Genomic DNA, 26,689 nt, shown 5'->3' with positions numbered 1-26,689 from the left:
AAGGAAAATGTCACCACGCTGTGAATTGACTTTGAGAGTGAGTGACGGAGTTCCTTGTCCCTGAGGACGTGTGCTGGGTGGGCCTCTACTATTCTGTAAGTCTGACTGAAAAATGAATTCAGTTTCACCATCCCTCCCAAAAGGTGGAGGCAGATCCACTTTGCTGGGGCCTAGGAGCCCCCCGAGATCTTTCTGGAAGGTCCCAGAGGGGCAGAACCATGGCGAGGAAGGACACCGTTCACGCATGTCTAGAACACATAGCAGTTACTCCCTGACCAAATGATGCAATCTGTTGGCCTTTTTAGGTTCTGGGGCAACAAGGTGGGTGACGAAGGGGCCCAGGCCTTGGCTGAAGCCTTGGGTGATCACCAGAGCTTGAAGTGGCTCAGGTAAGCTTTGGGGTCTGCATGGTCACAGGGAGCCAGGATGAGGAAGGGAGGGGCCTGGGCCAGTTTTGAGGGTCCTTCATTTGATTGAACTTTGTTCTTAGCCCCCTGTGTTAGGCAGTGGGATGTGAAGAAGAGACCCTTGGGTTTGGAGTCAGGACACTTGAGTCTTTCTGGGTGACTTTGGAGGTGTTCCTTCTCCCCTTAAGGGTCTTGATTCCCTATCTGTTAATTGAAGGTTTGGGGCTGAATCAGATATATTAAAAAAAAATTTTTTTAGGTTTATTTTGAGAGAGAGAGAGCATGTGTGCGCATACACGTGCGCATGAGCAGGGGAAGGGGAGAGAGGGAGGGAGGGAGAATTCCGAGCAGGCTGCACGCTTACACAGCGCAGAGCCCCCCATCACAGGGCTTGAACCCACGAACTGTGAGATCGTGACCTGAGCCGAAATCAAGTCCGATGTCCCAATGACTGAGCCACCCAGGCGCCCCTGGATCAGATATATTTTATCTCAAGGACCAACTGCAGTCCATGAATAATGGCTACCCAGGACATCATGTTGGAAAGAGTTCTAAGGCTGCTTCTTAGCTTAATGAAAATGAGCACTGTAGTCAGTTGGTAATGTCTGAACGAAGCAGACCAGGATGTGGGGCTATGTGCTTCGTGCATTTTGCCCTTCCCGGGTTACCTTACCTCTGAGGTCCCTCCCTGCTCTGATGTGTTTTTGTTCCTTGATTCCGTCCAGCCTGGTGGGAAACAACATCGGCAGTGTGGGGGCTCAAGCCTTAGCCTTAATGTTGGAAAAGAACGTGACACTGGAAGAACTCTGGTGAGTTGAGGGGTTCCCTGCTTTGAGGAGGCCTCATTCATTCCTTGGCCTCCTCCATGGAAGCAGGTAAAACAGAGGTGGATAACCAAGTGGTTGGGCTGTTGGGTTTGTCCTTCTATGTGCTGGGTGCATGAAGCTGATAGAGCCTGGCACGTAGGTGCTAATTCTTTTAATGGAATTATATTTCCTGGTTTGTCGGCTTGTATACTGCCTCCGTGTGGCCTAATGGTTGAGGCCCGAGACTCTGGAGTCAAGCAGGCTGAGCTTCAAGGCCTGCTGTGATCTCAGGCAAGTTAAATAAGCTCTGAATCCCAGGTTTCTTACCTGGAAAGTGAGGGGCTGACTGCTTCCAACTGTGAAGCATATATTGTTACATGCATAAAGTCTTTTTTAAACACAGGTGTTCCTTTCCCAGGTTTTATTTTATTTTTAAAAAATGTTTATTTTTGAAAGAGAGAGAGCGTGCGCGGGAGAGGGGCAGAGGGAGGGAGACAGAGGCTCGGGAGCGGGCCGTGCGCAGTGCAGAGCCCGACGTGGGGCGTGAACTCACAAACCTCGAGATCGTGCCTTGAGCCAAAGTCAGAAGCTTAACCAAATGAGCCACCGAGGCACCCCACGTTTTGTGGATTCTAAGGGAGGCTGAGTGCCTAAGAATGCAGGAGAAGTAGAGTGAAGGTCTCCCTGGAAGGTGGAGTGGGGTTTGGGGCAAGTTAAAAGGTGAGCCATAAACTGTGCTCACACTGTTGACCTGAAGCTGATTCTAAGCCTCCCGTCCTTTAGATGCCACTAGCTTGGACTTCTTATGACGTTTTGTTCTGGGCAGTTCCCAATTCTATCAGGGAGATAAATATGCTGATTTCTCCAGGAAGCGGAAGGCCTTTGAAACCCATGATCACCGTCACAAAGTGGATATTGTGGTGGGATAGCTCTGCCGGTGTCCCATTGATTATATCCTGATTGGACTTTGCCACTTGGAAATTCTTGTTAGAGGCATGCCTCGCCGTTGAGTGTATCAGTTATGACTACACTAGGCTGCAAGTGAGGGAAGAACTCTAGGTACAGTGGCTCAAACCAGTAAAGGATTTCTTTACTTCGTGACCAACCAACCCGTCTGGAGGTAGGTGGCGTAGGGCTGGTGTAATGGCTCCATGAGGCCAGCAGGGGTCCTCAGTCGGTGGCTTCTCCTGAAGCCATGGTTGGTTGCCTCACGGTCAGCAGATGGCTGCTATACCTGCGACACTGCTTCCGTGTCCCCAGATTCAGTCTGTATATCCAGGAAGGGCAGGAGGCCCAGGCCAGCTCTCCCTTTTATTTTATTTTTACTTTTGTTGTTGTTTTTATTTTTAAAGTTTATTGTGAGAGAGAGAGAACACAAGCAGGGGAGGGGCGGGGAGAGCGGGAGAGAGAGAATCCCAAGCAGGCTTCTCACTGTCAGCACACAGCCCGACGCAGGGCTCAAACCCAAGAACCGTGAGATCATGACCCGAGCTGAAACCAAGAGTCGGATGCTTCACCGACTGAGTCACCCAGGTGCCCCAAGCTCTCCATTTTAAAGAGAATTTCCCGGAGCCCCATCTGTCAACCTCCCCTTATGTGTTCATGGCCGTGCGGATGTCACTGGCTGTAGTGGAGAGTCAAAAGGTAGTTTTTTTCACCAAGTGCATGCACATAGTTGCCCAAACCGAAGGAGGCTTCCATTAATAAGAAAGGGAAAAGGATATTAGATCACTGGGACGTGAGGGTACCTTTTATATAGAGGAGCCCTGGGGTGAATTCTCTCCCAGAGACGTCCCTGGAGTTGAAAACCCTCATACTCCTACTATATCTCTTCTTACTTCATCTGCTAAATATAGATTTTCAGATGTTGGATTTTCTAACTGGGGGGCAAGCAGGCTAATCCTTATCGACATCATCTTCCGCAACAAATGTTACCATATGAACGGGATTTTCTCTCTTTTTCTTGCCAGCCTGGAGGAGAACCATCTCCAGGATGAAGGTGTGTGTTCTCTTGCCAAAGGACTTCAGAGGAATTCAAGTTTGAAAGTCCTAAAGTAAGGAACCTGTAAGGAGCCGGGATGATAATGACAGGCCTTATAGGGGGCAGCGGCGGGGGAGAGGGGGGACAAGGGGTGGATATGGGCAGCTTCCCGCCTCTCTCACTCATGCAAAGGTAGCCTGGCAGAAAACGGCTGGTAGAGTCAGGGTTCCCCCAAACACAGACAGGGATCCCAGGGCAAGTTGTTTGCTTGGGAGGTGGTTCCAGCAAACCCTGGTGAGGGGTCAGGGAAATGAAGCAGGGGAGGGAAGGGAACCCACGGCAAGTGGTCACCAAGCCTGTTTTGGCCCTGGTTATCCCCGAGGGCAACCGCCTCAGACTTGCTGTGGGGCTCCAGGAGCCCCTACCCAACAGAGAAGCGAGGCAGCAGGGGTATTTATCTGCCAACTGCCCATCCTTCATTTGCGTGCTTGTGGGGATATTAATTTTCCGGCACTTCCGGCTTGCCCTGCGCCAGGACGCTCCTGGGGTCAGGAGAAAGGCCTCAGGCAGAGAGGGGAGGTCTTCCCAGCAGGCAGCCCTCAGAGTTAGAGGTGAAAGCTGAGGGCGTTTGGGTGGGTTGCCGACAGCATCCCTCTCGCGGGCCATCTTTGGCTCAGGCGGGAGACCTGTTCTAACGGTCATCGCTAGTGGTTTCTCTTGGGTTATGCAGGCAGGCGTGCTTGCATTTATTCATGTGTGCATTCATTCATTTCGTTGTTGTGCATTCATGCATACATTCACCCACTTATGTATCGATGCAAGAAATATTTCTGGAGCACCTGCTGTGCCAAGTGCTGTTGGAGGCTAGAGGATAGAGCGGTGGAAAGAACAGAGCAGGCCTCAGCCCCCTTAGCTCTTGGATTCTAATGGGAGAGGCATATAATGAACAAGCAGGCCAATACACAAGATTATATATAGTAAAGGCTCTAAGGAGTATTCAAGAGGAGATGTGCCAGGGAGTGGCTGGAGAGGTCAGGGTCGCAGCTGCCTGGGGAGAGCCTCTCTGAGAAGGTGGTATTGGAGCTGAAACCTGGATAATGAGGAAGGTTACTGTTTTTGCAGTGCTGAGGTCTCAGGAATGCGCATTCCAAGAAGACCAAACAGCAAGTGCAAAGGCCCTGTGGCAGAAACAAGCTTGGTTGTTTTGAGAACAGAGGGCAGGGCCAGCGTAGTTGGACTGTAGGGGAAGGTACAGGGGGGAAGAGGCAGGGTGAGGGGGCCACATAGGTCTCAGAGCCATGGGGAGGATTTAGAGCTTTATTCTAGGGGCAATGAGAAACCTTTGGAGGAGTTTAATTAGGACACTAACATCTGATTTACATCATAACAAGATCGTGCCGGCTGCTCTGTGTGGAACAGATGGAAGACGGGTCAGGGGGAATTAAGGTCCTGCTGTCTTCCAGGTGGGGGATGGAGGGGGCCTGGATCAGGCTGATGGCAGTGGAGAAGGCGGGTGAAAGCGAGCAGGCAGTGGTGGAGGTCCTGCGGAGCATCCAGGACCTGGAGGGCCGGACAGCGGCAGTGGTGGGTGGCTGGAGGCGGTGGGGACCACTGGTGGCGGGCTCAGCGGGCAGGCTCCCACTCTGTGTGGACAGGGAGAATGGATGCGAGCAGGAGCCCAGCTCGCGATCATCACGACCTTGTGCCGGTGCTCTCCAAGGCTGGTGCCGCGCTGCCAGGGGGTGCCAGAGGTCTCACTGGAGAGGGACGTCCGGGCATCATCAGATGGCTCCTTGTGCTACAGGACGGGGTGGCATCCGCCCTGGCAAATGTGGCCCGTGGAAAACGCTCGCCTTCAGAGGCAGGCAGACGGCTGCCTCCGGGAGAGTGTGTGCTTCGCTGCCAGCCCGCCATCCACTCTGGCAACACTTGTTTGTGTTGCTTTGCAGGGGCGAGCAAGTTGCCAAATGTTTGGGGGAAACACTTCCACTCGTCACTTGGGTGAAACCGGGCTGGGAGGCCCCGGTGACGCCTGGGTTGTCTAAGCTGGGAGGCCAGGCTTTGCGCGGTACCTGGTTTCGCATTAACCAGGTGTGGCTGTGGCACGTTTGTCCCCCCTCGTTGTCATGCATTTACCCCAGCCAACCCCAGGGGCTTCAGGGGCTTGTCCCACGCTGCCTCGGCGAGTCTTACAGTTAAGTGCCACCGATCTACATCATCCCTCACTGTTTCCCCATAAAAAGCGAGCTTCTTATGTATCTTTTTAAAAAAAGCTAGCATCCTTCTTTTTCTGGGCATAGTGACTGCCAAATGCTGGTTCAGTGTGTGGGCTCAGGCACCTGACAGCCTAGGTTTGGACCCCAGTTCCACCGTTACCCGCCGTTTCTCCTTGGCTTTGGGCTTCTGTAGCCTTGGGTGTAAACGGGGTACTAGGCGGACCCCCTCTCAGGGTCATGAGCATTACTGGCGTGATGGAGGTGTTGAGCAGGCTCATGGTAAGAGCCCAGCAGATACTGGCCGTTGTTATCACTGGCACTGCCTTAGGGTCAGCTTCCCGGATGTTCCTTACTCCGTGGGGGTGGCAGACAGGTGGTGATGCCTCGAAGGCCAAGCTGTGAGCAAAAGAGCAGCATGGGGCAGTGGCTCTTTCCCTGCTGTCCCTGACGGTGTGAGTTCTCCCCTCTCAGTTCCCAACCTTGTATTTTCTCGATTCCACGCCCCTCCCCTGCCCACCGCCATACGAAAATATTACTGTTCGTTGATTATTTCCCATCAGTTGGGTATGGTGCCAACTGCCCCGCAGAATATGCCATTCTTTTCATTCTTATGTTTCATGAGGCAGGTGCTCTTTTAGGTCTGCCTTACAGATGAGGAAATTGGGACTGATTTGCCCGACATTAAAAAGGAAGTGGTGTAAGCTGGATTGGAACCCAGGAAGTAAAATGTACATACTTAAAAAAAAAATTTTTTTAATGCTTATTTATTCTTGAGAGAGAAGGGGGGGGTGGGCAGAGAGAGAGGGAGGCACAGAATCCAAAGCAGGCTCCAGGCTCTGAGCTGTCAGCACATGCGAGCCTTGAACTCCCGAACCGTGAGATCGTGGCCTGAGTTGAAGTCGGACGCCTAACCAACTGAGCCACCCAAGCGCCCCTAAAATGCACATACTTAACCACCATGCAGTATCGCCTTCGGAAGGGAGTAGCTGCTTCCTTAGATAAACACATCTGGTGAACAGAGGAGAGAGGGGTGCCTTTCTCTTTAGGCACTGAGGCTCATTGGGAATCGCAGACAAGAGAGGGATGTGTCAAGGGGGCCAACTCCCAAAGCCTCTTTTCATTGGACAGGCCCGAGAGGAGAACCAACATTCTTGAAGCTCACCTTTCTGTCTTCCTCTCCAGGCTGTCCAACAACCACATCACCTACCTTGGAGCTGAAGTCCTTCTGCAGGCCCTGGAAAGGAATGATACCATCCTGGAAGTCTGGTAAGGCCCCCTCGGTGGGCCTCGTTATGTCTCTGAGCCTCACTTGTCCAATCTGTAAAATGGGGCCCAGAGGGAGGGGAACTGGGTAATTTTTCCTCCTGGCTCTGACATTCAGTGGCATTCTGTCTACAGTAGATCTGATTTCTCTCTGGGAAAGATGTTTTCACGTCTCCAAGCATGCACCAAGTCATTCATTTTTAAATCCCGGGTATTCAGAAAGGTCTTAGTTACAGGTGATAGTGTAGGAGGATGAAGAATGAAATAGACACAAGAACTCAGGGGCCTTACACCTGCCTTCCCAGGTCGAGGATGTTATATCAGAGCCTCTGGGTGGAGGCTACATTGGCGGTGGGGTGGGTGGGTACTGTTGCCTAGTGTTTCCAGACCTTTATAGTTAAAAGCCACATTCCTTCATGTTTTGTAAAAAGCATCGAGTCACAACTACAGAGATTTATCCTCCTTCTTTCCAGGGACATATTTATAACTCATATAATAAGTACAAAAGCTTCCCCTGACTTTACACGTCATGAGTGAATGTCACTATATGTGTTTCAGGCACTGGTCTAGAAGCCAATCTTTATCTATCTATCTATCTATCTATCTATCTATCTATCTATCTATTGCACAAGCAGGGGAGGGGCAGAGTAAGAGGGAGAGAAAGAATCCCAAGCAGGCTCTGCTCTGTCAGTGCACAGTCCCATGCAGGTCTCGATCTCATGAACCATGAGATCATAACTTGAGCCAAACTCAAGAGTTGGTGCCCTGAAGCCAATCCAGGTGCCCTGAAGCCAATCTTTTAAAACTAGTGGATCCCCCCATGAAAATCTATATTTCCAAGTTTTCTACCAAAAGCTTCCCTCTCTGGGCCCCCACACAAAATGCCAGGAAGTAAGCAGAGTAGAGAAGGGCTGATCGCACTCTCTGTCAGCTGGGCAGATGGGCTCAGGCTGACTGCACCACCCCCCCCCCACCCCCCGCCCCAAGCCTGCTGTTTTGGACCAGGCCCCCTGTCTCACCCCTGCAAACTTGTGGCCCCTGCTTTACATACGCAGACTGACTGGTTATGCCCTCAAAAATCATACCAAGGCAGCAGCACCAATACATATCCAATGATGAGGTTTAAAATACAGATGTCTAGGAATCTGTCCTGTGATAAAGCGCTTTTCCTTTCTGTATGGTTGTGTAATCCCTACAGGCAGTGAGATCCTCAGGCCCCTGGCAGAGTGTGAGTTTTTGTTTTAAACCCTTACACGGTCAGAGGAAATGTCACATTCTGTGTCCGGGAGGAGGAGGCCAGCATCAGGTTGATATTTTAAGGGTTCTGATGTTATTTGCCGCCCGTTGGCAGAACTTGGGAGGGTATCAGGGCTTGCTCATTGCATTCTTGACAGATTCTGCTGTTGCCTTAAAAAGAATCGCCTGCCTTGGGGAGTCAGGGCTGGCTGGGTCCGGTGTGGATTCTCTCTGCAGAGTCACGGAGGCTTGCTTTGTCGCACACAGTGACTCATGAGCTGCCCTGGTGGACAGAGGCTAACACCAGCACAGGAGGGCTGCAGCGGGGCCTTGGGGCCAGGCCGTTCAGGCACAGGTTTGGAAAGGAGCAGCCTCCAGTTAAAAGCACCGCTCTGGCTCAGCGTTCGCCCAGACCTCTCTTTGCTTTATCCCCTTTAGGCTCCGAGGCAACACTTTCTCTCCGGAGGAGACCGAGAGGCTCAGCCAGAGGGACACCAGACTCTTGCTCTGAAGCCCGGAGGCCAACGTTCATCTCAGTTTGTTTGTGAACAGGCCGTGGGTTTGGATCCCAGAAGCTGGATTCCATCTGGCAGCAGTCCATTCACCCAGAGCCGAGTCCTGCCCGGGACGAGCACAATAGGTCACCTTTGTTCTGGCAGAAGAAGGAGCAACCGTGCCCTTTAGAGTAACTCTTCTGCAGCCTGTTTTGCGTCCCGTTCTTCCCAAGAGTCGATCTGTGGAACGTAGAGGAGGGGCAGCTCCCTGCCGCCTCTGGCTGATCCGACGTGGGTCAGTGGGGCCCATGGAGGTTACTGCGTGCCTGGTGCTGTAGAGACCTGGACCCACAGGAGCAGCCCCCCTTCCCACCTGCCTCACAGTGAGGAGGGGGATTCAGGGAGCAGCTTTCTGCCATGTTTTAACTCATGGGTTGTCGCCCATCCAGAAGTTCCCCACATCTGGTCCCTCCCCCCATCCTGGATCCCTGCATGTGGCACTTCCTCTGAGGGTAAAGTTTCAGAATATAGGTGTTCTCAGCTTTGATAATTTCTAGCCTCCCCACCCCCCCCCCCCAAGCCCAGGGTGGGAAGGGCTGCAATTCACCTGCTCTCCTTCCTGATAGTTAACACATGATCGAAAGGGGAACATGACAGCCGTTCGTTCCCTAAGATGGGCTAGATTTTCCAAAAAATAAGACGACACTACGGCAAATATCACACGCACAATTTTTTTTTTTTTTTTTCAGCGAAGTCAATTACTCTTCAGTTAAGCCTTTGGAAACAACGCCCCACCCAAATGCAGCTTTTTAGAATCAGAATTTTGAATAGTCCCACCAGGTCTCTGGTTGATGCCTGTGAGTTGTGACAGCAGACCCCTGAAATGGCTCAGTGTTACGTGATACAGAGTTATGGATCAAAAGTTTACAGGAGCGAAATCAAAGACTTTTCCTTATAAGGCAGATGTTTTTCTGGATTTTTCAAAATGATGCACTGTTGAAGCCTCCGTAAACCGTCAGGTGCGGTCCAAGTGTTATTACTTAAACATTACTTTTTGTGCAAACTGGTTACTATTTATGAACCACTTGGTTTGATTCTCTCAAGTTTGTTTTTGTAAAAAACACGACCATGAACTTTATGCTGTAAATAGTCACAGGGGAGGAGAACTGTTGAGTCCTCAAAGCTGTGGGGGTCTCAACAGATGGTGACCAAAATGTTTAAAAGATATTCGTGAATGTTGTCAAATATTAAAGCACAATTTTCTACTTGGAGGGGCAAAAATGATGTTTTGACTAGATAATTTATTGTTTAGGGCAGAAGCAATTCATAGAAATAGGCTTGCAATCAAAGCCCTTTGGGCTTTGGTTTACAAGGGTCTAACCCAGTGTGAAGTTTTTTTTTTTTTAATTTATTTTTATTTTTTTTTACATTTATTCATTTTTGAGAAACAGAGAGAGAGAGACAGAGCACAAGCAGGGGAGGGGCAGAGGGAGACCCAGAGTCCGAAGCAGGCCCCAGGCTCTGAGCTGTCAGCACAGAGCCTAACGTGGGGCTCAAACTCACAAACCGCGAGATCATGACCTGAGCTGAAGTCAGACGCTTAACCCACTGAACCACCCAGGCGCCCCACCCAGTGTGAAGTTTTAAGCTGTGTTGGCGCCTCCTGGTGCCCCTTGTGGCTGAAAGGCAAATGTGAGGAGGCCCCTGGGCCTCCCTTGATTCTCTCCCAGTGGCTCCAGGAGTCTTTACAGGAAAAGGATGGAGAAGGTTCGGGAACAGCTCTCCTCAGCAAGCAGCCTCCTTGTTGAAATCCTCCTCAGCGGCATTTAATGAACAAGGGCTCAGGTGCTTCCTCACTGAAGTGACATCCGCCTCCTTGAAATGTTTTGTGTGGGCCTGGCTCGCTAAATGCTGTGGCCTCTCCGTGGGCTCCTGTCTGTGAGTGTGCTCGTGGGCTCTCCGTTGGTGGCGTTAGGTTCTGTCCAGACCACTGTTCTGATACAGAAGATCAGGAGGGGAGTGGACACCGATGGGCCTGCTTTCTCTGAGGCGTACACATGGCATTGCATTTGTGTGGCGGCGTCTTGGATTGGAAAAATCGGAAAATTTCATTTTCCTTAAGCCCATTCGGCGATTATTTACCAGCCAGATACGTTAGGACAATCGGTGGATGAACAAAACACACACGATCCTTGTCGTCAGGGCAGTTGGGTTGAGGGGGCAGGAGAGGTGGGCAGAAAACTAGTGAACCGGAAGTTATATAAAAATAGAGCCCACTGTATTAAGCGCTAGGAAGGAAGTAAAGGTTCAGGATGGGGGGGTCCTTCAGATTGGTCAGAGACGGAGAAGCTGGGACCTCATGAATGAGAGGGGGCTTATTCATAGAGAACAAGTTATCTGAAGACGCTGTCATGGGAAAGGGCTTGGTACGCGTAGTGGGCTGAATAATGGCCCCAAATACTTAGCTCCTAATTCCTTGAGCCTGTGAATATTGCCTTATGTGGCAAAAGGGACTGAATTTAAGTGATTATGATGAGGATCTTGGGTTGGGGAGATTGTCCTAGATTAGCTAGCTAGGCCCTAATCGCAACCATGAGTGTCTTTGTAGGAGCGAGGCTGAGGGAGGCTAGACACAGAAGAAGGTGTGACCACTGAAGTAAGATGCTAGATTCCTGGCTTTGGAGGTGGAGGAAAGGGCCCCATGGGTCCAGGCGTGTGGCTCTGGAAGCTGGAAAAAGCCAGGGCACAGATTTTCCCCGAGAACCTCTGGAAGGAGCACAGGTCTGCTCCCGCTTTGGTTGTAGCCCATTTTGGAATCTGGCCTCCTGGCCTCCAGAACCGTAGGAGAATTAATTGGTGTCGTTTTAAGCTACGAAGACTGTGGTGATTTGTCACAGCAGCCACAGAAAACAAATATGGTATGTTGAGGGCAAGCTAAGAGGAGAGCATCACCACGTGGGTTTATGGAGGTAGGTAGGGTCAGGTCACGAAGGACCTAGTGGACTGTGGTCAAGGGTTTGGGTTTGATCTTGGAATAATAGCAAGCCAGAGGAGAGTTTTCCAGAAACATTCTAGGAGTCGATTCCCGAAGGTTTAAAATGGAATGGATGAGAGAAGAGGGGGAAGGAAGACTCAAGGCTGGCTCCTCGAATTTTGGCTGGGACACACCATCCTGGAGCTCAGGTGGGAAGACAGGTGGGAAACAAGTTTGGAAGCAGGAGGGACCTTGTTTTGGACTGTCACGTTTGGGACACCTAAGTGAAGTCAAGGGGAGACGTCAAGTTATGCCGTGAGTCTAAATTTCCAAAGTCTAGCAGATCCACCAAAAACATTCTAAGCCGGGGCAGGTAACTTGCGAACAAGTCCTCAGACTTCCAGAAATCACTTTGCAGATTTCAGAAGTCGCTTCTAGAATAGGAGCAGACAAGATCCTAGATTTGTGGCCAAGAATACCTAATTCTTATATGCAGAAAGAAAAAAAAAGGGGGTACCAGAGCAAGAGAATTTTTTTTAAAGAGCTGTATTCTTTAATTATATTCAGCATCATCCTAGAAGGGAAAAAAAATGTCAATCTGAGTGTTCCCCCCACCCCCACCCTCCCGCCGCCGCCGCCCCCCCTCCCACCCCCGGCCGCCGCCCCACGATTGCACCCAAACCAGATACTGGAATGAATACACCTCACAGAAGTGTGGGAGGTGGAATCACATTCTAAGCAGGCTGAGTTGAGACTACATACAGCATCATTTCATTATTGTGCCAACACACCTTCACGCTTCCATCCCACCCAGGAGACCGGTGCAGCCCAGGGGTGACGCACACGGCAGTGGGGGGTGCACACTCTGGCAAGGCCCACACGCCAGGGAACACAGGCTCGGGCCCTGGGGGGGCAGGTTTCAGGTGAAGAGCAAGGTCACGAACGACATCGGGACCATCCTGAGCCATTCCCCTCGGAGAATGACATCGGGAGAGACTGCAGCTGTACAGGCTGACAATCCAAGATTTTTGGAGTCCCCAAGATTCCTTTTTCTTGCTCTAAATTTTTTTTAAATATTTTTTTAAGCTTATTTAATTTGAGAGAGAGAGAGAGAGAGAGAATCCCAAGCAGGTTCCATGCTGTCAGTGCAGAGCTTGATGGCAGGCTCGAACTCACAAACCATGAGATCAAGAGTCAGACGTTTAACTGACTGAACATCCCAGGCGCCCCTTTTTGCTCTAAATTTAATCTCATGTACCATTGCTTCTGGAATAGTCCACAAACCCAATCTCCTAAGTATCACCCTTCCCTTATCAATCACCCTGAAAATCCCTGGTCTCCCTTTTTCACTTGGAACAATTTCTTTCTTGACATCTTCTGTTCCACATCCTCCTCCCCCTCCCCCGCTCTCCCCTGTGCCTTCTGGGAAACAAGGGCCTCCTTAGGGGCCCACCCTTGCCCGGATTACCTCACCAGGGGGATAGCCGGCCCCCCTGCTTCTGCCCTTGACTCATGGTGTGAGCCTGTTAAAAGGGAAGTCAGGTGAGCTGTGCTCTGATCGAAATTCTCCAGAACTTCTCAATCTAATGCAGAGTGAAAGTCAAGGTCTCCTCCCGGCCCGGCCCACCCCTGTGTTTTCACTGGCCTCCCCTTTGCCACTCATACTCCCATTCGCTGCCCTCCAGCCACACCGCTTCTTGGCCGTTCCTTGACAATGCTAACTGCTTCCAGGAGGAAATGCCTATTTCCTCCTCCAGGAACACTCTTCCCTAGGCAGTGGCATGGCTGGCTTCCTCATTTGTTGCAGGTCTTTGTTCAGGTGTCAGCTCATCAAGGGCGTCCTTCCTGAACAATCCACCCAAAATAGCAGTCCCCAACCACTCTCTTCTCCGCTGCCGTGCTTAATATCGGCTTCTCAGCACATACCGCCTGATGTACGTGTGTTTCTTCCTTTCTCTAGAATGCCAGCTCCATGAGAACAAGAGCCGTGCTCGCTGCAGAGTCCACGGAGTCTAGAATGGTACCTAGCGCATAGCAGATGTTCAAATACTTGTTAAATGAATGGAGAATCTACGTGCCTAAAGGAGGCAGAATATAGAAGTTGCGGAAGATTATCAAAGCGAATCACCTTTTTCCTCTCACCATTAGTGTCTCCTCCCTAAGGGAGGAAGGTTTCCTGCATCATGGGATCATTTCTTGAAAAAAAACTAACAATTTTTTTAAGGTTTATTCATTTTTCAGAGACAGAAAGACAGAGCGTGAGCGGGGGAGGGGCAGAGAGCGAGGGAGACACAGAATCCAAAACAGGCTCCAGGTTCCGAGCTGTCAGCACAGAGCCCGATGAGGGACCTGAACTCATGGACGGCGAGATCATGACCTGAGCTGAAGCTGGATGCTTCACCGACGGAACCTACCCAGGCGCCCCATCATGGGATCATTTCTAATGTATTTACTGCCCCAAATAGGATTCCAGATGTAGCGCAAAGGCCCCAATGAAGAGCATGAGACCCCCTCTCTCTGTGGGTGTGTTTTTCAAATCACACAGAAATCATTTGTCATTGATAACAGCAAATAGCTCAAACAGGAGAGCATGGGCTTATAGTTCAGCAGGATTAGGGTAAAGATGATTAATGTAATCCCTTTTATTTTATCAAAAAGAGCTTTTGGGTGACCAGGGTAAAAGCCCTCAGACAGAATGTTCCAGTGGCATCTGGAATGTCCCCTCGCTAAGAGATAAGCACATCCCCGGTGTGGTCGTCTCTCCACTCATCCATTGATTGGAACACCACGCTGGGCTATCATGGAGAAAGCGCCCACACAATACCCTTGCCCGTAGGGGCACTTAGCCCCATGGTTTAGAGCTTATTCTGAACGCCCCCGACTCACAGGAGTGGTGGGGGAATGGCTGGACGCTTGGGAGGCTGGGTGAACCACCGCAAGTTGCCATTTCCTGAGATGGGGGCACGGGAGGACTGCGGTAGGAGTGGAGGAGGGTCAGGAGCTCACCTTTGGCTGTGTAGGGTGGAGACGCTGAGTAGGCAGGAGGCTATAAAATACCGAATTTGGTGAGGCGGGAAGTAGGAGGGGGGTCTGTGATAGCCATTTGGGGAGCACGGGGTAGGGGCTGAGAAACGACCACGACTAGTAGGTGTCACTCTAAAGCACAGGCCCCTACCAGGTGACCAGGTTTCCAGCCCCTGGGGGAGAGAGATCCATTTAATCCACCGGCCTTTTGCTGGTTTTCTTCTGTGTACAATGAGAGAGCTAAGCGGGACAGTTTAGAATCATCATTAACTACTCTGTTAAAACCTTTCAGCGGGATCCCACTGCTCTTAAGCTAAAGACCAGAACTTGGCCCTGGCTCACAAGGTCCTGCCTGAACGGCTCTGTCGTGCCCACATTTACTGTGCTCTGTCTCTTTCGGTTCCTTCCACATGTCACGCACGGTCCTGTTCCCGTTGCCTGAAGGGCTCCCTTCACCCTCATCCACTAGCCATATTTACTGCCTTATCTTACAGGTGACTTCCTCAAACGGGCCTTCCCTGAGTGCCCGGCCACCTTGTATGTGTGCTCAGAACGGTTCTCCTTCCGGGGCTTTCTCCAACCTCAGTAAGTAAGTAAGTGATCTCGTACCTAGTTTAAGTCTGCCCTTCCCCGCCGGATGGCAAGGGTGACATCTCTCTCGGACGCTGACATGTTGCTTGCTACCTGCTCAGTACCGCAACCAGCAGTCGTGTGTATCCAGGCCAGGCTGAGTGGAACAGGCGGAGGTGGTGAATAGAGGAGATCAAGCAGGGCCCGGAGCCGTCTGCAAAGACCCTTGGAAGAGGGAGGACTTTGGCTGGGCCTTAAACAAAGGGAGGATTGGACAGCAGAGAGGACAGGCCGTTTCAGTCAGGGAATCTGTCTAAACAGACCTGGGAAGAGCCCTGACCTGAAATCAGGAGAATCAGGGTCTCAGCTCAACTCCTGGGTGACCTGGGAAGGGTTATTTGCCCCCTCTGGACCCTAATCTCCTGTCTGTAAAATGAGAGGCTGGCTTATCAGGGACTGCAGATAATAGCATCATGACACTATTCCCCCATCTCATCCGCTGGCAGACATCTCTTTAGAATTGTTTTCGACACAGTGTTCTAGGCAGTCATTACCAATTGATAGGAGATGGTAATTGAGATCAGCCCTGCGTATCGGGCCTGGCTTGGAAGACAATCTCTCGGATGAAGTCAGGCTATGACATTGTCTGATTCAGGGAATGGGTCACGGGAGGACTGAGCAAGGGTTCTGACAGCTGCGGGTAGGGCAGAAAGCCCTACCGAGGGAAAGGGCTCAGCAGCACCATCTGATGATGCCATCATCAGAAAGGACTTGAAGATGTTCTGGCACCGTGGTGGCAAGCTGACCTTCAGGGGCCAGTAGATAATGTTAAAGGAGAGAAATGTGCCAGGAGAGCAAAATGGGGAATGGTAAGGAGTGTGGTAAAATGGGGAAAGGGAGACCACGTGCCCTGTCTCAAAGGATTCTTTCTCTCTCACTCCATTTCCTCTTCTCATGCTTCCTCCTCACTGCACAGATCAAACAAGAACAATCTTCGGGATGAATTTCTTGCCCGGACAGCCAGAATGTGACCTCTGAGTCCTCACGACTTTATTGGAGAATCTAGATCTGGGAGGTAACAGTGTCATCTAAGGCCACACTATGGGCCAGACCTGTTGATTTCCATTTTAGTGCTTTTTACTGCAGTGTGGTCATGAGGCTTGGGCCACAGGCTAAGGATGCACTAAGGAGAGACAGGAGTGGACTAAGGATTTCAACAGATGTCCATTTCGTCCTGGGTGCTTATGGCAAGGGAGATGGGTGGCCTGTTTACCGGTACTGTTAGTAACCACTCATGTGACTTCTTTTATGTAGTTACTGGTTTAAACTCCCCAGATCTTCAGAAGTGTCACTTTCCACTGGGGAAATTTTCCCTCTCATGATTAAACACAACCCCACCCCCCCCTCCTTTCCTTAGTATTAATCACCTTCTCCTATAATTGGTACTTAAAATGTCAAAGGAGAAGGAATTAATTAACAGGAGTATCCAGTGCAGCAAGGCATGGTATGCTGCAAGGCTCTGGGACTGATTATAAAAAGCACTTCCTTAAATATTTTGAGCACTTTGGGGAATCAGAAACCTCCCTTCTAATTGAAAGATCCTTAACTACACCCCAAGTCCTGGCTGGTGGCCAGGGGTGCAGAGCTGAGTGAGGCGGCGTGTGGAAATCCCTTCTTCACCACTCTAGGGAGACGTCCCTCCAAACTGGGATAGGTGGCAACAGAGGTTCAGAAACGGCAGAAGTCCCGGGCCCAATCTGAGGGAGAAGAAATTTAACATGACTGAGCTCCTGCTATGTGTCAGGAACTTCACCTACGGTGCTTCTGTAGGACAGGTCATAACGATGATCTCCATTTTACAGATTAGGATATTGAGGCTTAGCATGGTGGTGAGATCCTCGAGTCGCGCGGCTACTAATTGAAAGAGCAAAGGATTCAAACTTAGGTCTGATTCTAAAGCTTTGCTTTTTCATGGGATCCTGAAATCCTAGTCCCACCTCGCGTCTGGACTGCTCTCCACCCTGGCCCCAAACTCCCTGCAGGAGTTTTGACAGCTAAGCCCCGAGCCAAGACCCCGGCCTGGGAGGTGGAGCAGGGAGCAGCACAAGAGCCCCGCCCCGGCTCGGGTGTCAGCCAATGGTAACGCGGCACCCAGTCTTTTGCCCAATCAGCCAGAGCTCTCCGTCCCCCCCGTCCCCGGCTCCTCTGCCCCTCCCCTCCGCTTTCCCTTTGGCTCGACCGAGCTTGACGGAGCGGAAAGTCCCTTCAGCCGACTCCGGGCCGGCAGCCATTGGAGGAAGGTCTGTCACAGGGCCGCCCAATCAGCGCGTGCACAGAAACGCATCTCGGGCTGTGATTGGTTAGCGCGGCGGTTGCCCCCTCGCCCCCGCTCGCTCTCACCCCCCTGGGCGGCTCGGAGGCGGGGCAGGTGGGGGCGGGCCCAGGTAGCAGGTTCGGCTGCGCCGGGGCCGCGCGTCGGAGGTAAATATTAAGGCGGTGGGTGTGGGGCGCCGGGGCCGAACCGGGACGCGGGCTAGCCGAGCTGGGGAAGGGGCGACGCCCCGCCGCCCGAGGTGAGTGAGAGAACGGGCGGTTGAGCCGGCGAGCGGCTGGCGCCTGGGTCCCCTCGGGCGTCCCTGCCCGGCCTCCGGACGCCTCCAGCCGCCGCCGCCGCGGTCGTCGGGCCCTAGGCGCCGGCCCGTTAGTTGCCCTGGCCCGGAGCCGGCCAGGCCCGCGGGGTGTTGAGCCCGCTGACGTCAGCCCGGGCTTCCTCACCCCCGGGGCTTCCCCCACCCTTCCCCCCGGCTTCCTGAGAGGGCTCCCGAGCCGTGGGAGCCTGGTCGCCGCCGCCGGGACCTCCGGGGGAGCGAGGACTTGGGGTGAGAGCCGCGCAGGAAACCGTCTCCGCCTGCGGTCTCCCCCATTTACAGACGGGGAAACCGAGGCATGGGCCGCTGGTCGGCTCCCGACGGTCGCTGTTGGCTTCGGGAGCCCTGGGCTGTATTATCTCCTCTCGGAGTCGAGGGGGGCGTATCGTTCCGTCGGTTCGGGGGTGTTGGTGGCCCCTGTCCAGGAAGAGCAGCAGTCGGGGTTCTGGCCTCGTTAATGGCGTGTTCTGCTTTTTCTTTCAGTTTCCCCCTTTCCAGGGTGAGGATGGTTTTGTACAACAACCTGGAGTTCATTAGTTGAAAGGTGCACTCTGTCGAGACAAGGTATTCTTTTCCTTCTTTTTGTTTTTCTTTACGATCGTATTGACGATCTGTGGGGGGAAATCGGGAAGTCTTGACAGAAGATCGTGTTCCTGGATTTGGTTCTCAGCTGGGTCAGCTGCCCGGTTATTCATGTACTTGGCATCTTTTCTATTCCACCCTGTGGCATTTGCATGTTTTAGGGTGGTTGTCATCTTCCAGCCACCAAGCCTTGCAGTGTATCTCAGCCCCCAACATTCCTGCCCCCATCGTCTCCCCAGTCTCCCTGTGTAGTTGTAGCCTCGGCTGGGCTGAGGATCATTCCTTACCTTGCTTTTGAACTGGGGCTAATAGAGATCTTAATAAGATTGTTCCTTTTGCAGTCATTGGCTCGCTGGAGAAAAATCCAGGCCTTGAGGGAGGTTGTTCATTCAAGTGCTGGTTTTCTGCACACCCCCTCACGCCCCAAGTAGACTGAATGGCCCTGAGGATTTAGCCTGCCAATTCCCCACTGGGTAGTGGGTGGATTTGAACTAGAACAGTATTAGGAGAAAATGATTTGCTGGGGTTCTTGTGGAAGTTCATGTACTGCGAATGTTGATATCACCCAGAACATTCTCTAATGTTCTGCTGCAAAATGTTACAGTATTGCCCTTGAAGAAGCCTTCCTCTGGATGGTAACTTTTGCGAAGAGCCGGTAAGACCAAGGCACTGTTACACACAACGAGCCTGCAGCAGCAGTGATTTCTTGTGGTGTGGCATTCCTAAACTGTAATTTTGCCTGATTTATGGAAGTCTGTAACTCTAACACAAGAAGAGACAAAGGAGTCATTACCCTCTTCATCAAACGATTAATATTTTGTTCCTGATTTCCACACTCTGGTCTTAAATTTGTCAAGGTACTTTGATTGGTTACACAGCACTTACAGGCATCAGACATGGTGTGACGATCTAGGAAACCAATTTCAGATGAACCTCAGAACTTGTTTTTGCAATTGTGAAAGATTTCTTGTTTGTTTCTTCTCTCCTGTAGCAATGTAGGGGGGTTAAAACTGACCATGACTTCATTCATTCTGAGATGTAGTAAAGTATACTTTTTGTTTGTTTGTTTCCCTTTTAACCTGGAAGAGGCTTTTAATCACTTAAACAGTGAAGATGAGGAAATGGAATTTTGGCTTTCGCTTTTGCACCTGACTTAACCAAATCGTCTGCTCATTTCACATCTACGGAATGCCCATGACATGCCAGGCACTGGCTCGGGAGCTAGACATCCGAAGATACAGGACTTGGGGAATTCACAGTTTGGAAGTGTCGTGGCCAGGTTTAACTCTAGTGCGACTGCAGGGTTCCTTGTTCATATAAATACAGATGCAGGAGACAGGCCATTTTTTAACTTTGTAAGTCCTGCCTGCTTTACAGACTGAATCCTTGTGTGCTTGGGTCACAAGTTAGTATGTGAAGAAAAATAAAACTGACTCTCTTTTCTGCTCATGGAATCTCTGTTTTCCAGCCGTTTAGTAGTATAACACTTACAAACTTGTTCTTTTAGTGAGAGATATCCTTTCTTAAAATGGTGATTATTCTAGGTATCTAGAAGCTTTTGGAAGAAGTCCTGTGTGTCTTCTTACTTTGGTATTCATGCTGACCTTCCTGTCTCTGCCATTCATAATTAGGGGCAGTATTTTAGTATTGTTAAGTTTTGTTCGGATTTACACAGTCTCCTTTGGTTTCTGGAACAAGTCAGGACATTTGAGAAGATGTGAAACGTTCTTGAATTAGATCTGTCTCTGTTTTCTTCAGTGAGGTTCTTTGAACGGTATAACCTGATAGCTTGGGAATTAAAAAGACATTGTGTTTTCTAGACAACCGTTGTCAATTGTATGTAGCTGATTATGTTCATTTGTACCACATGTTGTGACCTTTAATATTTTCCTATAAAATGTATTTCTTGACCAGCGTTTCATTGCATTGATAGGAAACTGGTAGTTATTTGTGTCTTTCAACCCTCATCTTGATTTAGTGACTTTATTTTAGTGCCATTAGACTCTCATTTATTCAGAATCCAGACCCTCAACAAGCTCAGGTAACCAGACACATTTTCAAATCTTTGTGACCCTGAACCATTCCCTCATCTGGAATGTTGTTAAAAGAAAGGCCTTCTTCTGTTCGATATGGTTTAGAGTTAAATACATCATTGCATTCCGCCTCTTTGGTAATCTTCATTCAGCACTTAGAGTAATTATCAGGATATTCATAATCACTCCATTTCCCAGCCTGAAATAAGTACGATGGCATTTAGATGAATCATTTGTGATATATTTACACTCACAGTGAAGTATACGATTAGAGGCAATTTTAAACCAATTAGACCTGAAAGGTAGTAAGAGAACACAAAGTAGGGCAGTTATCATATCTTAAATCTGCCATATTTCTCAGTATCTAACACTGTGCTGAGTGCACAGAAATACTCAACACACCAGCAAACCTTGGTTGATAACTCATCGACGGTGTCTTTTATGTCTTTCCCGTTGCAGTCTTTAGTTTTTACGGCTTGGGTGCTTAAGACTTAATTTAACTATTGTGCATGTCCCAGGGAAAGAAGAATGTTGTCATAATATTCATTTCTACGGTGGAGGAAAGTCTCTTTATTAACCTATATCTGCTGCAGTGCCAGTGTATGGAGCTATTAACAATCATGAAATTTATTATCTTGTATCGTTGTAGAGTCATCAAGTTCCCCATTCACCTTTCTCTGTCAGTTGCAATGAAGAGAATCTGTGTTTAATGTAGTTGCAAACCTATTCTTTCTTAATGTGTACTTTCCAAAAGAGGAAAGGCCACCGCCTTTTTATTTTTGGGTAATGCTTTTTCAATATTTTATGAACTTTTGTTCTGTCCGTTCTAGTTGTCTAACGTGATCCCTGCTTTTATCGAGTTTAAACTCACTGCCACTTGTGCTAACTCAGGTTAGAGAAAAGCTCTCCTTGTGTGCTCACTGTAAAATACAGTTCTTAATAACTGTTGTTAAATTGCCTTCCACCTTTTTATAAACCAAAGTAGTTATATTAAATTTTACTGTGGACTGTCTCTTAAATGACTTGCATAAAACACTTCTGTAATCAAATTCATTTAAGACATAGTGTCCTAATGCATTACGTATAGCAATTTAGTTTTGTCTTGGTAATATTTCATGACCCACTGGTGGGTTTTATTTTAAATCATGACATGACATATTAATCTAGAGAGCCAACAGGGTAGGAATGTGGGTATACAATATTAAGATTCAAGGACGTTCTTAATTTTAATATTTGAAGGTGTAATTTTTAGGAATTTTAAGAAGTCATTCCTTTTCTAAATAGAATTACCATACTTTCAAAAGCAATTTTGGCCAGAAATATTTAAATACATTTATAAGGAGAACAAAACAACACGCTTTTTTAGACGTTGCTCTTTGACTCTCTCCTCCTTCCGGGAGTAACCCAAACGAGGTCAATGCAGTAAAGCCTCTGTGCTTTACTCCTAAAAGGCTGTTCAGAATTTATGTATACCTCTTTTAGTGACTGTTGTTTGTTTTTTTTTTAAACACACAAACGTATTTCATCCTCTGGCTTCTCAGAACCGATTAGAAGCAGTAAGTTGGAAAGCAACAAGGCCGTAAAATGAGCCAAATACACATTGCAGGAAACCACAGAAAATGGCTGATTGCAAGGGAAAATCAAGGACTGTAAATCTATAGAAAGCAGACCCAAGAACTCACAAAGCCTTTCAACAAAGTAACAGACATCTTTGTATCTTGAGAGTCAGGTGACAACTTTATATTCATATTGATAACTCAGTGATTCAGAAAAGGCTATTTCCCTGTTGATCTTTGAGAAGAATTTTAGTCAGAAACAACAAATACTTCATTTTGGTACCTTAAAGGAATGCAGCCAAAGTAAGGATTTGGGTTGCTGTTTGAGTAGCCTTCATGAGGGGTTTTTGCTCATAATGGTGCCAAGATAGGGGTTTCCACAGGTGTCTTATGTAAGTGGCAAATATAAATTGATTCTATTCCTGCCGAAGTAGACAGTGCCCTCAAGTGGAATTAAGACAAACACATTATAAAAAAAAAAAAAAAAAAGAGAGACAGAGAGAGAACCACTTTAAGCCAGCTCTACCCCTGCTTTTTACTAAATGTTGCACAGATATTTCAAGAGTATTGGTTTAAAGGGATGCCAAACTCTTTATCTGGTCTTGGGTAATTTACATGTCTCGTTGTGGGTTGTAGTGGGACAGACTTTTAAAAAACCTCACCATTAGAGAGCACTTCATTATCTAATGATGCATTCTTTGTATAGATTTGACCGATTATTTAATCATTAAGTTAAATTATTAAACTGAAAATTTGGTTCTTTACTTTTAGGAGTATTTATTTTTAAATTCCAAGAGGAAACTAGATAAATATGATAGTCCAATCAACTGTTGCTGTTACTCAGAATGGTGGATAACTCTACCTCAAAGAAGGAGGGAATAAGTAACTGTGTTTAGAAACCAAATAGCCACACTCGTGTCCCAGAGAATACATAAGGACTATTTTTTTTCAGTAACATAATTAATTAAAATAATGAATTCTGCCTTTGATTTAGTGAAATCGCATAGTGTTTAACCCCCAGTTAAGGTAGGGTTGCGAAGGCTGTTTTAATTGTGCAAGACTGGTATTGTAAAAATTTTCAGTGAAGATTTGAAACTGGAAATAGTCTTTTTATGTTTTTCTTTCCAGCATAACATAGTTAAAATTGTGGTGTTTGTTACTGTACTACAGTTACGTTCTTTGTTATGTAGTCCAAGTTTTAATGGCTACAAAATTGATTTTTAACATCTTTACTATCAGATTTACAATATCTGATATTTGAGATTATGAGAAATTAAATGATGGCTCCGATTAATATGATTAACATTTGCCTAAGGACAAAATGTACATGATGAAAGGAATGAAACTGAATCAGAGATCAAGTAAATGATCCATTATCAAAATAGGGAGCACAGATAAATGAATCGTGGTTACAGTTTCAGAATATGATTTATGTTTTTTTTGATAAAAGATGTTCAGCATAATAATTATGATGGGTAACTTTTCACTTAAACCACGTGTACAGAAATAATAGCCTCTTTGATGTCTGTTTTGCTGAAATGCAGCAACTTACTCATTTAGGTTAGGCCTGATCTATTAAAAACGCTACTTTTTAAAGCTTAAAAATGCATATATATGTTTAAATCTGTATAGAATGTTATCTTTTACTAGAATTTGATTTTATACATTGCATTGCCATGGAAACAAACATTTATTGTATTGTGTTTGAAGCTACTTTACAATTGGATCTCCTTAATTAAAGATGCAACGTTACAGTAGGTACAAGTGATGCATGTGTTTTAGCCTTTTTAGGTAATTTTGGAAGTATTTCATTTATGTGTGTGCTTTTACTAATCAAATGAGATCTTAAGTCTTTAACCTTGATTTTGGCTCATGTAGAATAAAGTGTAAAGTTTCTTTTTGCTTGTCCTCCAGGCATTTTGCTTTGCTGTCTTGTTACAGCATGGACACCAAATTGCTAAAAACGTGCTTTGGGACTGCCAGTGAATTTATCTTTTGTGGTTTTCCTACAAACTTAGTAGTTCCCTTTTTTTTGAGTTAATATTTCGGAGTTAATGTCACCATGAGTTCAGGCTTATGGAGCCAAGAAAAAGTTACTTCACCCTACTGGGAAGAGCGGATTTTTTATTTGCTTCTTCAAGAATGCAGTGTTACAGACAAACAAACGCAAAAGCTCCTTAAAGTACCAAAGGGGAGTATAGGACAGTATATCCAAGATCGTTCTGTGGGGCACTCGAGGATTCCATCTGCAAAAGGCAAGAAAAATCAGATTGGATTAAAAATCCTAGAGCAACCACACGCAGTTCTCTTTGTTGATGAAAAGGATGTTGTAGAAATAAATGAAAAATTCACAGAGTTGCTTTTGGCAATTACCAATTGTGAAGAGAGGTTCAGCCTGTTTAAAAACAGGAACAGACTGAGTAAAGGCCTCCAGATAGATGTGGGCTGCCCTGTGAAAGTACAGCTGAGATCCGGGGAAGAAAAATTTCCTGGAGTTGTGCGCTTCAGAGGACCCTTATTAGCAGAGAGAACAGTATCGGGAATATTCTTTGGAGTAGAACTACTGGTAAGTTTGATAAACCTTTTTAGTGAGCTTGTGCGTGTGTGTGTTTCTTTCTGTGTATATTTGTATGCACACATGTTTGTTTTTTTTTTTTTTACCCCTTTAAATTAAATACAACAGAAGTTTTTCCAGAAATCTCCCATAGTTTTTAATATTCACAGTTCTTAGGATTTACTTTTTAATGATAAATTGAGATAACGTAAAGATGATGCATTGAAAACTTTTTAAAAACTACCTAATGTAGTAGGAAATACACATAGATCATGTAATTGTTGAAGGGTTTCCAATATTAGAAATTTTAACATTGTGCTAAAAGTGAACTCTGCCAATTATAATTGAATTAATCACCTCACAAAATTATGAATTATCTTGTGACCGTAGTAACTGTAGGTCTTTCAGTTTTTCTCAGGGTGTGCTATTAAGTTCATGAAACTTAGATATAAGATTTTCAAAAAATAAGGTGCGGCAATTTAAATTGGCTTATAGTTGTCCCTGGTAATATATGTGAAAATGACCCAGGAACTTCTTTCTCCTGAAGGGAGAACCAACAACTCCGTGATTCATTTCCAAAGTTAATGTTCTCAAGAGCTTAAATGTCAGTTACATTTTTTACATTCTTGCATATAGAATTTCATGATCAAAAAGTTTCTAAAGCAGCCAGTTGTAAACCAAGTAAGAGATCTGAATCCCAGCTATACTCTTTACTAGTTGGGCTGCCAGGTTACTTACCCAAGCTACTTCTCTTAAAGCTGCTTCCTCATCTGTAAAATAATGAAACCAGCACACAGCTTGAAGCGTTTTTTTGTGATACATCGATTCAAGAGTCTGTGTGGTGGCTGGCACATAGTAAGTACTCAGTAAATGGAGCTAACGTTATCGTGGTTTTAAAGTAAATTTTTCCTTTTATGACACAGTTATTGTTCGTATTGAGATGTAGAATCTAGCCCAGCTCTCTCACAGTGGAATTATGACTTTTGATTAATTAATTAATTAATTAATTATATTTCAGCATCAGATACAGCTTCTTTTTTCCTTTTTTTTAGACACTCGAAATTCACCAGCAACTGCTAATAATTATATTTCTTATCTCTGTCATTCGGAATTTTCCCAGTGATTTCTCTGAAATCCTCGGAGTGGATCTTTGTTTCTTATGGATCATCTTACTTCATTTCTTCTCTACCTTATCAGTCATTTTCCCCCCCCCCCCCCACCTGAAAACTAGGAAGAAGGCCGTGGCCAAGGTTTTACTGACGGGATATATCAAGGGAAACAGCTTTTCCAGTGTGATGAAGACTGTGGAGTGTTTGTTGCGTTGGACAAGCTAGAAATCCTGGAAGATGATGACAATGGATTGGAAAGTGATTATGCAGGTCCAGGGGACACCGTGCAGATGGAACTTCCGCCCCTGGAGATAAACTCCAGAGTTTCTTTGAAGCTCGGAGAAACCACAGAGTCCGGCACAGTTATATTCTGCGACGTCTTGCCTGGGAAAGAAAGCTTAGGATATTTTGTCGGTGTGGACATGGTAAGAAACTTTTGGAATAGATTATCTTTGTGGGTGTATCTATTAGTTTCATGACCAGTTTAGGTACAAATTGAGCACTTTGAATATTTAAAAGGGTAACGTAAAAAACATCTTCTAATTTATCTTTGGTAGAGGAACATTGACGTGGGACAGGAGTCTAGATATGGAGTTACATTTACTCTTTTTCCAGTTTGAATAAACTGGAGTAATGTTTCAATCCTTAAATTTGCTCTATGATAGCTGACCAATAAACAGGAAAAAAAAAAGCCCCATCCAGAGATGTTCCATGATATCTTGTTTTTCTTTATCTTGAAAAGATTCCCCCCGCCCCCCATTCTCTTTATAATATTTTGCTAATATGGATGGCGGTCTGAGGATCCTCTTGGCAGGCTGCCTAGAGTTTTGCCCCACTGGCTTTTCCCCACCTCTCTCTGTCCTTTAGTTGGCCTGTGCGAGTGTGCATTCCAAACCCCTCTAGTGTGCTCCTGGAAAGGAAAGTTCTGGCAAACACAGTATTCCTCATCTATTTCCAACGGCAACATGTCGTACACATTGGTGCTCAGGGCAGTTGTCTGACTGGCTTGTCTCTTAATCTGACTCCATGAACAGCACTATACTCCTTGGTGCTATGTTGGAATATAAAATAATTAAATATAGAAGTCTATTTTGGAGGGAACTCTTACATATCCATAAGATGTCAAAAGAACAATAAAAAATAGATCTTCTGTGTACAGAAATGCACACAGGGGTTCAAATAGAATATTTAAGTGCTCAGGGAATGTAAAAGTAATTAGAACAAGGTAAGCTTAAT

The 26,689-nt window shown here is 47.2% G+C and overlaps 2 protein-coding genes across 7 annotated transcripts in view; both read left to right on the top strand.

The window, feature by feature from the left end:
* The window catches only part of NOD2 (nucleotide binding oligomerization domain containing 2), a 36,250-nt gene extending 26,576 nt beyond the window's left edge, over positions 1-9,674 (top strand). For both annotated transcript variants that reach the window (XM_086689455.1, XM_086689453.1), the window contains exons 8-12: positions 306-389; positions 1,133-1,216; positions 3,184-3,267; positions 6,593-6,676; positions 8,348-9,674. In XM_086689455.1, the coding sequence (XP_086545581.1) occupies positions 306-389; positions 1,133-1,216; positions 3,184-3,267; positions 6,593-6,676; positions 8,348-8,420 (409 nt within the window). In that variant the 3' untranslated portion in view covers positions 8,421-9,674. The remainder of the gene's footprint in view (positions 1-305; positions 390-1,132; positions 1,217-3,183; positions 3,268-6,592; positions 6,677-8,347) is intronic.
* Positions 9,675-17,387: 7,713 nt separating this feature from the next.
* Positions 17,388-26,689, top strand: part of CYLD (CYLD lysine 63 deubiquitinase) — a 69,352-nt gene continuing 60,050 nt past the window's right edge. The window contains exons 1-4 of one of the 5 annotated variants that reach the window (XM_086689449.1): positions 17,388-17,452; positions 18,103-18,183; positions 23,705-24,356; positions 25,576-25,878. In XM_086689449.1, the coding sequence (XP_086545575.1) occupies positions 23,853-24,356; positions 25,576-25,878 (807 nt within the window). In that variant the 5' untranslated portion in view covers positions 17,388-17,452; positions 18,103-18,183; positions 23,705-23,852. Of the gene's footprint in view, positions 17,545-17,829; positions 17,851-18,102; positions 18,184-23,704; positions 24,357-25,575; positions 25,879-26,689 lie in introns of those variants that run through there. The other 4 variants (XM_086689452.1, XM_086689451.1, XM_086689448.1 and 1 more) reach the window with 4 other exon arrangements.

Source organism: Puma concolor, chromosome E2 (assembly GCF_028749965.1).
Source record: "Puma concolor isolate L17-30 chromosome E2, mPumCon1.1.hap2, whole genome shotgun sequence".
NCBI lineage: Eukaryota > Metazoa > Chordata > Mammalia > Carnivora > Felidae > Puma > Puma concolor.
The sequence above is the reverse complement of the archived record's forward strand: the minus strand, read 5'-3'. Positions and strand labels throughout refer to the sequence as shown.